General features: G+C 44.4%; 1 protein-coding gene across 1 annotated transcript in view; it reads left to right on the top strand.

Moving 5' to 3' along the window:
- LOC116849638 (nuclear pore complex protein Nup88) overlaps positions 1-11,086 on the top strand; it is a 79,389-nt gene that overhangs the window by 54,475 nt on the left and 13,828 nt on the right. The window contains exon 2 of the mRNA XM_032826981.1: positions 4,657-4,826. Within this exon, the coding sequence (XP_032682872.1) occupies positions 4,657-4,826 (170 nt within the window). The remainder of the gene's footprint in view (positions 1-4,656; positions 4,827-11,086) is intronic.

Below are 11,086 nucleotides of genomic sequence, written 5' to 3'. Positions count from 1 at the left end.
GCACAAATGTAAAAGTATAAAAAATATTTAGGTCATATTTTTTCATTTTGATCAACTTTGAGTTTCATAAGCAGTTTATAGCTTTTTAATGTTCTCACTTCTATTATCAACAAGTGCAACAAAAATGCATAAAAAATAAAATGGAATACAAGATATAGGCGTTTTTGGTTTGCTGATTATGAATATGAAGTCAAATGTATAAAATTATTTGTGTAAATAATAAAATATTTAAACAAAACATGTAAAAAGTTGAAAAAAATTATTTGTACAAATAATTTCTTGATTTGGCCGAGATTCAAATCTTTTTTGAATAGTTTAGAATAGATTTGAAATATTTCAGTTGGAATCTCGAGTAGAGAAATTTAGAATGGTTCGTATCTCAGCTATGCCGATGTTGTTAAAATTTTAATTAAAATTGCCGGATTTCGGTTTGACCGAGATTTGAACCATCTTTTACTAATTTAACACGGATTTAAAATATTTCGGTTGGAATCTCGGCTAAAGATATTTAGAATAGTTCGTATCTCAACTATGCCGATTTTATTAAAACTATTTAACTCTATCTTATATTCAATTTTATTTCTTGTGAATTTTTTACTTGTTGAGGATAGGAGTGAGAACATTAAAAAGTTGTAAACTGCCCGTGAAACTCAAAGTGGGCTAAAATTAAAAAATATGACCTAAATATTTTTTGTACTTTTATATTTGTGTCAAATTAGAAAGAAATCGGAGTACTTGTAAGTTGTTAATAACTAAGAGGGATGTTAATAATTAGATGTTTTACTCTACAAGTGCAAACTCAGACTCACACATATACCAGTTGGTCCTACAAATTGATAAAAATGCATCCTCCTGTTATCATGATCGCCAGCGTAGCCGCAAACGTATCATTAGATTTTTCCGGTATGTGCATAAAACGTCTGCATTACCATAACCGTATACCGTTGATATGAACGGCGCACTTGGCCGGTATTTGTATCAATTCACATTCGGTAATACGATGCGTCGCCGCGGACCCGAAAAGAGACGTACGACCATTTCGTGTTGAAGAGCGGTCGTCGTAATGTAAGGCATCTGCGTAAGGATGGCAAACGAGGACGTTAGCCGAATAATGCAAAGCAAACCCGTGCTGAGATATAGTCCGGCATTTGTTCATATTAAGGCGCTGTCACGGCTCGCAATGTTCGCGTGTCGCGCTGTTCACCTCCCCCTTTCTATCCGGTGACATTTCGGCCGCGTGCCTGCGTGTGTTTTGAAATTATATAACGCGAGAACGCCCGACGTCGTTAGTCAACTCGCGCCGCATCTCGCTGTTAACTATGTGTATCTTGAGCAGCCGTTACATCGCAATTTGTCAGGGCCGCTTCGCCGCTACGCGGCGCAATTCCGCGCGTTAAGTTGCGCGCCCGGCGCGATATTTCGGCCGGCCGTGACAACTCCGCGTCCGGGATTTGTCTCGGGCCGATGTTTACCGAGCAAACAATGAATAAACGCCGCAACGACATGAGAGGGAGATGGTGATGGTGGTGGTGGTGGTTGATACATCGCCAAAGATCGCGCCTTTTCCGAACAACGAGAAATATCGATGAGAACAATTGGGGGATTCAAGTGATAAATTGTTTCCTCGGGAAATCCATGTCTGAGCGCTTAGGGGAGACTCTGAACGGCGAAACGACGATCTATGTCAACGTCGTCGCCATAGATCCATGAGACGCCTGGTTGATCTTAAAATCGTTCAGTTCAACGAGAAGCGGAATTCCGACCCGTCACCTGGCAGACAGACTTTGATCATAAGTGACACGCGCGACTTTACGGTAAACCTAAGTTCTAAACTAATAAGGCAACACCACGGTGCGGCACGATCGAGAGAGGCCGTGGGTGCAAACGCCGATGGAAGCAGAAGGGTCCAAGTTTCATGGTGCTGCGAACCGGGTCACCCGATTATGACGCTGATCGTCTGCGAGAGACAACCAAATTGGACAAGTTGAAGGAGTGGAACCTTCTTCGTCGCCTATAGACCCCATTAAACTCCCAAAGATCTAAATCGCGGATATCTTTATCTTTGATTTCTATTCGCGTATCTTGCAATATTGTCATCAAGCATGAATACTGGCTCGTGTATAAAATGTCTTGAGCTTTTCGCAAAAAATCTGTCCTGAGTTCTTAAGAGAAAGCAGCTTAATTAATTACATTAATTCATTTTACTTTTACAGCGATAATATTTCTTCGCATAAATCACGTTAAAATTAAAGTTAAACGTTTAATTAGGGACTAACAGATCCTTTCTTTGTACATGAAGCAGTATCTTCAGTATTTTCATCCCTCGGGGATTATGCCTCCCTTTTTACATCCGTATCCGATTTTTTTTTATCCGCTCGCGAGGGAAACGTACGTCGCGTTTGAGATCGACGTTACCGAGAAAGAATGATCTCCGACGAAACATTGTTTCCCAGTTCGAGCTTCCGCGTCGAAAGAGGTCGAAGAGCGCTAGGTGGTTGGCGTCGGGTGTAAATTTGCATTGAACGAAATGAGGCGCTATGGGGCATTCCAGTCCGTAGTTAATAGCTTCCCAACGATTAACTGTATCTCTCCAACCACCTACCATCCGTGCCCAGCCCTCTTCCTCATCCTCTCTCCCTCTCGCTTTCTCCTCCCTATTCATCCGCTGCTCGCTCACCCTCGTCCTCTTTCTCTCTCTCGTCCGCCACACACGTCCTTCTTGCTCCTCGTCGCACGCGCCACGTCCTAGCTACCTATATCGTCCCTCCTAATAATGTATGTCCCAAAGGTCGCGAAATAACTGACTTCGTCGCTCGACGGGCGACGAATATCGCGACCACCGTCGGCCGATCGGGTCGGCGAATTGCTGTACTAGACCCGAGAAAAAATTACGGCGAGCGCGATATCCTCGAGAAATAGGCTCGTTTGCTCTTCGTCGCGGCTTGATTGCGGTCTTTGTCAGTCTGACGAATCATCGACGGCACGCCGGGGTCGGAAAAGGCAACGCCACTGCGGCAGCCAATAGTTTCCAGGCGTGTGAAGGCGCCACGGGGGTTATAGGGCATAATTTAGTGGACAGTTTGATATACAAACAATCTTTAATGAAATTCTTGGTGTTCATTAATAACGCATTACAGCCTCGCGCGCCGGTGTGTCGGCATCGGTATCCGGGAATCCCGCTTTCTCTCTCTCTCTCTCTCTCTCCCTCACTCATTCTCTCCTCTCTGTCTCTCTCGCTCTCCTCCTCCTCCTACTTCTCCTCCCCCTCCTCCACCCCTTTTATACCCTACCATTTTCCTACTCATACTCCGGTGCAGCCGCTTCCGCGCGTACCATCGTCCGACACCCTTTATCGCCCTGGCTTTCAACCAACCCTCGCTCTTTCCACCATCGGAACATCCTCGATGAACCACCGCACGAATATGTTACGCATTGCCGCGGTGGCTGTATTCGATTTTTGATCCAAACGCGTCCAAATCAACGTTATATTCTTTGCATTTCAATTGACAAACATATCATATTGATTAACGTTATTTTAGTCTCGATGTATGAGACAGAGTACAATTGTCGAGGAATACGGTTGGGACAAAGCTTCGTCTCGATCACAGTAAGTTGGAGTTCAGTTGGAAAGTATTTTTTGGTACGCATCGCGAAATATTCGCCTTGTTACATCTCATTAAAACCAGTGTTCGTTTTCCCTTGAAAAACCCACGACATACTTTGGGCGAATCTATTTCATTTTTCAGTGCCGTCTGCGCGTTCTCGCGGGGGCACAAGTCGAACGAGAGACACGACACTCGATATATCGGGACGAACAAGTCTCCCCCGTCGAGGAAACCTGGGAAAGAAGCAGCCTCTGGGTAGGAAAAAAAAAGTAATTGCCCCTTGATACACGCCGATACCCCTCCTTCGGGGATGCCGCCTCGTAATGATGTTCACGTTGGCGAACTTAGTTCGAAATTAAATATCGGGGCAAGGAGGTGGAACGCTAGCGGAGGGGAACGTCGAATCGGGAGGTCGCGAAGGAGGAAGGGAACGACGTTGCGCACCTGCCTTTTTCCCGGAGCGGCATGATAAAAATCAAACTGGAAAACAAACGAGAAGCGGGATCGTATTATAAAGTTTTTTAATCGATAGACGATGCGCGTCTCTGAGGGCGGAAGAGCCAGTGGGATGGGAAGATATCTCGCGGGTTCGTAGATAGACGGGGATGAAAAAAGAGAGAGTGAAAGAGAGAAAGAGAGAGAGAGAGAAACTCCAAAGAGGAAACTGCGCGATCGAGCGAGGAATCCTGCGGCGTGCTTACTGGCTCGTGTAATAATGAATTTATACCTCGCGCGCGAGAACGCTTTCGGAAGTGACGACGTGCCACTTTTCTTTCTCGCCTCGTCTGCCTTTTTAGAATTTTATTTAATGAAAAGATCCCGGCTCTCTGACGAGATCTCGTTTTGTGCTTGGAGATCCTTATCCCGTGAATTCGCGAACACATGCCCATTCAGAAACAGCAATCGCGACTCCAGTGGCAAAATACATAATGTTCTTAATATAAACGAATGATCTTAACATGAGCGAAATAAGCAGTATTAATATTTATATTAACAAATGGTAAAATAACTGATTATTGATAACGTGTTTCTCCGCTTCTCTTGTTTACAGTCGTTACAACCGACAGATCCGCCGATCTTCGATATCACCAATGTCCTGATAAACGAAACAGTAACACAGTTGGCGTTATGGGGCCACTTGGGTATCTCCCTCGTGGAGCTACCGAAACGATGGGGCAAGGATACCGTCTTCGAAAACGGCAAAGATACGATCCTCTGCACGTGAGTACACATTTATCTCTGTTCAGATTGCTTCTGTCAAAAATCACGCTTGTCATATGTAAATGCGAAGAGTCGATAAGAGACTCACGTATAAAATATTTCAAACATATCAATATTTTTAAATTCATAAAAAAGACAATGTGTGTAAATTCAAATATTGATACATTTGAAATATCACATATTAATGTGTGACTTGCGTCTTTTTAAAAATACACATATAGAATATAAAAAAGAGGTGATATTTATATTAACGATTATCCCAAACTCGCGAGAATCTCCAATGAAATAACATCGGTGGTGATTTCATTGGTCGGTACCTACGAACATCTTCGAAAAGAAGCGCGTACCGGCGAAATGCGACTCGTAAAAACGGAGATAAAGTTAGTGGCGGATAATAAATCGCGCTATCTGCCTTTCCCGTGCCGCCGCCGACGCCGCCACCGCCACCACGTCTCCTGTAGGCGTCCTAATATCCTGTAATTAAGAGGGTGTTACGGTGACGCCCGGGAAACCCCTTCGGCCTCCCTCTTATGGAATTAAGGTGGCTTTACTCGGTTAGTTTTCAAAAGTTCCGGGGGGTCAGGAAGCACCGCTGAATACTAACCGCCTCATCAACGACACATGCCACCCGAGACTACTGTCTCGCGTAACATTACCCGGTGGTGTGCCATCGCCACCCCCGGCTTGCGTCCCGACCCCCGGCCGTAATCTTTCGGGCGATTAGAACGTCGCGCAATTACGAGCGCCGTTGGAGATTACGCTCGTCCACGCGTCGCCGAGCGCCGTGGCGCAGTCGATCGTCGTCGATCGGAACGTCACTTTCGCACGCGGCGCTCGTGTTCATCGCCCACCTGCACCGAACAACCTGCCGCAATTCCATCCCACTAAATTCCTCTATCGATAAAATTAAGAGCTTGAAATTAATTAATGTTGAGGTGATTGCGTTGTCTATTGCAGTTTGTTGAAGGCTTGACAGACTATTACGCTATTTCCAGGTAGGGATGGGCGATGTAGTATCGATATTTCAGATATTTGTAGGCTTTATTATCGATATTCTATCTTTTGATATTAACATATATCGATATTTGGATAGGAATATCGAATTTATGATACAATTCGTATACAACTAAACAAGTCCTCTAACAGATGTCTCGCCTAAACCCTATATTTTCCTTATATTTTCCTTAAAGTTGGTAATGTTGGGGTACCGACTGAATAATCCCTGGAACCAATAATGAGCACTGAGCATTGATACAGTCCGTAAAGTAGATCGACATATTCTATTGGATAGAAATGCACAAAATGTCTTTGATCTTTTATAACAGATCTAGAAAAAGGAAATAAATGTGTGGTCACTGATCTTTCTACTGACTTTTCATTGGTTGAACTTTGTTTAATAAGAAAGGTAATAGTAACGTATTTTTACAAATTAAAAACTTCCTCAACATGTTACAATATAAGTTACAATATAATAACGTTACACTATAGATATGTAACATTGTATGTAATCATATGTTAAACACCAATATATCAACTTATGCATAAGTAAAATTAATATTATTTATAATTATATTGCGGTATGTTGAAAAAGGTTAGATGATATCGATAATATCGATATCACTAATATCGACACATTCCTGATATTTTTTATATATCAATACTTTTATTACGATACGTTTCGATACGAAATATCGATACTTTCTACTGTATCGCCCATCTCTATTTCCAGGATTCAAGAGAGAGTTGAAAGATAAAAGAACTATATAAACAAATCGACATCGGTACACGGTCATATTTTAGTACCCTTAAAAGCTCCTTCGAACAAACATCGCGATGTGAAGTTCACGAAATATTCGTGTCTCGACGATGAAGATGGATATCACGCGGCGCCACGAGGAACTCGGCACCTGAATTAAACGGTAATTAATAGCAAAATACGATGACTCTTAATCCACCAGCGGTATAAACGCGAAAGGGGTAACCGCTCGTTTTAAGTCGTCCTCCGCATTATAATTTCATAATAAGCTGAATTCAGAATAAATGCAAGTACCTTCCCTGACTTCCTGCTAATTCGTAATTCCGAACTTTTTCCGGAAGCGAACGAACCGCTCGCTCTTCGAGAGCGAAAGGGGAAGAAAGAGAGAGAGAGAGAGAGAGAGAGAGAGAGAGAGAAGGGAGCAGAGGATGAGAGCGAGGGAAAGAGAAGAGCAGAAAAGAGAGAGGTACGAGACCGACCGCCGCTAAACAAACTGGCCAAATTAAGAGCGGCAGTTTGCGCGCTAAAGTTTTTTCGTCGTTTCACTTAGGCGATTTCAACCCGGTCTCCGGGTTCGAGCGAATTTATTAAGAACGCACGTAGCGCATTATACGCGCATACCGCGCGAAAGATCGCGCGGGAACAGTTTCTAAGTGAGTCGCAGCCATTAGAACGAATCTCGGGGATTTAATGTCTCTCCCGCCTCTCCGCCAACCGGCTTAAATAAGGCTAAATGAAGTTTATGCGTTATTGCCGACGGAACTTCCGGTAGACGCGCGGCCTCGCCGAGGAGGCTGTGAGACTTTGAGCGCGTTATCATCTCGCACTTTTAACTTGGCCAAATGTGTCGCGCGCGGAGAGAGAGATCGGAAGTCGATCGAATCGAGAGACTTCTTGATGTGGCAGTCACGCGGTCCCATCTCTAGTGAGAGATCCTTGCAAGACACATGTGTGACTTCACAAGTACAAACGCAATGTTGACCAACGCAATTATGGAAAGTCACGATCGCAACGGTCGGCTGTAAGTCGCTGCTGAGGAAGTTCAGGGGCCGACCGATGTCGGACAGTTGATGTGACGGAGCTCCGTCCACCCTATCGCCGAGTTACAGGCTGACTTGGCGTTCGCGCGCCTTCCGGAACGTCGCGTCGGGAGGAATAATGAGAGCGATTAAAAATGCAGCGGGGAACTTCCGATAGGTAGTCCTCGACGTCCCCGTCGCGCGTCCTGAAACCGAATAACGGGTCCCGCGGCCTGCTCGGGCAGGGAGGATGGGCTTCGGATTAAGCAAATGGCGGCAATAATAGTGATTATTCGGATTATGATATCAGAGCGCGAAGTGGGTTCGCTCAGACTTACCGGCAACCACTAACTGCCGCGCCGCCAAATCCTGACTTCAAGACACCGGATTAAAACTATTACCACTTCGTGGCACCCCTTCGGTCTCGCTCCGCGCCACCCCGCACCGTCCCTCGACGGACCCGCACGTCTCGCTCACCTTCGCGGTAGGTTCTTTCACTCCCTTCTCGGCTGTTTTAAACGACCCCCCGAAGATCACGGAGTCTGGCACGGGCTTATTTTCGCGGAATAGTGTGTCACAAATCTTCAAGATTGTCAGACGATCATCTGGTATAGCGTAAAAATTCAAATTTGCTAATTTACTATTCTCCTAAATTTTTCTTTACGCAATTGGTATGATTCGACAATACAAATAAAACGAACATTTCGCGACAAACATTAAATGCTGTCAGCATAAATATTCGAAGACGGGGAAGATTACCCTACTTCTTGAAGCGAAACAGTAAAATGTTTCTGAATGAATCGACAAAAGGAGTATTTCGTCGCGATAATCAATGAATATTCGCTAATTTTCAGTGAAAACATCCCCACTCTAGTGCTTTACCCCACATTTCGCTGATTTGCACCGGTGAAAGTAAAATTTGACTTCAAAACCTATAATGCACAAATTTGTTATACGCTACGCTAAGTCTAACTCTCTTTTAAACTCTGCATTTATGGCGGCGAAATGGACAATTTCCGTGCGATTTGCGTGCAAAAACACTGTATTTGCAAACTGCATCAATAATAGAGAACATTCTGTGCTATTAACTGATTCTTTGAGCGAGATGATTACAGCGCTATATTTATAATTGAGCCAACAATTATAAGTACACTGCATTGCACGGAAGAATGCACTGATTGTACCTCAGAGATTATTTCTCCGAAAAATCACGCAACATGATGAACGTACCGTTAGGCGGTGAGTAACGGTACATAACAGTGAGTAACAATGGTTCAGCCGCAATAACAGTTTACCCACACCCGCCGCGAGCGAAGCAGCGGCTATATTCGGTCGCGGATAATCGCTATAGGAAGTAAGTACAATTCCTACCGCATAATGCGGTGCCACGGTGGTGTGGTGGGCGAATCGCACTACACCGTCGCGAGTCCCGGTATTAATTCGACAACGAATTGCGAAAGCGGCGCCATTCCGCTCGGCGCGGGAAGATCGTCGCCTCTTGGTTGGCTCGAGCGGCTAATTATTGTTTTAAGGATTACCGTTATGTGTTTATTATGCGGCCTGGAGGACCTTACTCTCCCTCCCTGCCGCCCTCTTACCTGCCTTAATATTCGGTAGATTTCAGCTTCTCCGGGAGAAATCTACGCCGCTTCTTCCGCCCCACTACTACCCTCCCTTCTCCCTCGCTAAAAGTCAGCCTACGTTTATGAATAATTCTCACCTCTTATAACCACCCCCTCCTTCCTGCGCTCTTCCCCGTACCCCTTCCCCCTCTTCCCTCTCGCCAGCCGCCCCCGCTACCTCATCGCAACCTTTACCCAATCCACTCGCCAGCACCGCGAGCGAACGAGCGAGCGCGTCTCGCCGAACCACCCTCGGAGTATTCGCCTCGTAAACCCCTAATGCCGGCTCTTCATCTGCGAGCTCCCAGATTCTGAGCCCCGCGGAAGCGGGCGAGTCGCCGTAACGCCCGCAGCAAGAAGCGGAAAGTAGATAATGGACACACGCGTAATTACAGGTACGAGCGTTCCCTGACTAATGACCTTATTAAGAAGTTCTTCGTGGTGGATGTGATTTCTCCATCTCGCGTAGGACGCGGGATTTCATTGCGGATTTACTCGTGGCGCGAGTGTATCGCGAATCGATGATTATTCGAGTTCTTCTCCGATCGTATATCGAGCATTAATAAGAAAATAAAATCATTGACGCCACACGCAATATATCTCGTTAATAAATACATAAAATGTACGAATAAACGTTCCTGTTTTAATCTATCGGAAAACTCTGGTAAATAAAGTGTCATCGACGCTCGTTTCGTCGAGTTTTGTTTTCACATTAGCACGTTGCCGTATCTCGAGATGTTTCTTTGGTCATTCATATTTGATGAGAAATTTACAGGATTAACGTAGAATCGAAATTTCGCCTCGGGTGTCCCCACGCTGTCGCGAAATTTATTGCTCCGATCATCTTTACGGCATGTCGGCGTTTAATGAACGATAAAATCGCGTGCTCCAGCGATATCGCCGCCGGCGCGGTGAATTGAATTTATACTTTTTTGATCGAACAAAAATGCGGCATCACACCGCGCGTTCGGAGCGGAAGAAATATTTGTCTGGGCGTGATGCGCGAGTAATGTTTATGACGGCGAAAGAGCGTGGATGTGTACGCGCCGGCGACTATTTTATATCTTCCACGCGCGACCACACATTCCTCAAAATTTATATTAAAAACCATCGTATCGCGAGTTACCATTTTGCACGATGTAACCGCCAGTTTACGCTCTCCACACGCGGCCAAAAATATTTTCAGTTTTACGCTAGAAGCACCTTGAAACGCACCTTACTCTCTAAATCTATTGGGGTGAAATCTCATTCGAAAAGTAGAGTGACGAGTCGCTAGAATTATTATTATTATTATCGAATTCGAATGATTTTTCACTCATATAGAGTTGGTTTTCTATTCTGAATTATTGAAAGGAATATTCTCTGAATAAATGAATTCTATCATCACAGGAACATATTCACCCTAATCGACTGAAAATTCGCTCAAATAGAGTCAGAATCCACCCCAATCAAAACAATAATTTAATATGACTCTTAAATACACAATTAAAGTTAAAGTCAATTGGAGCCAGGCTTGCAAGATTTACATAATTGATTGAAATTAGACAAATAACCAAATGTGCATAAAATATAATCAAGTCGAGTGAAAACAATCAGTTACGATTTCGAGTGGCAGTATTTTCATCATCGCCTCGAGTGAAAATAGTGCCACTTATCACTCATTTTGAGTGAGATTCTACTTCAAGGAACTTAGAGAGTACGTATTCCACCAGTGGCGTAGCCAGAAAAAAGTTTCGGAAGGACTGCACTTTTTATTTTTGACGAACAAAAAAAGATTATTCGAAAAAATTTTTCTCACACTTAGCATAACCCAAAAAAATAATTTCGGAGGAAGCTGCAGCCTCCTCAGCCCCCCCCCCCCCC

This window comes from Odontomachus brunneus, unplaced genomic scaffold (genome assembly GCF_010583005.1).
Source record: "Odontomachus brunneus isolate Ranch 3 - 2012 unplaced genomic scaffold, Obru_v1 Obru_scaffold_122, whole genome shotgun sequence".
NCBI lineage: Eukaryota > Metazoa > Arthropoda > Insecta > Hymenoptera > Formicidae > Odontomachus > Odontomachus brunneus.
The sequence above is the reverse complement of the archived record's forward strand: the minus strand, read 5'-3'. Positions and strand labels throughout refer to the sequence as shown.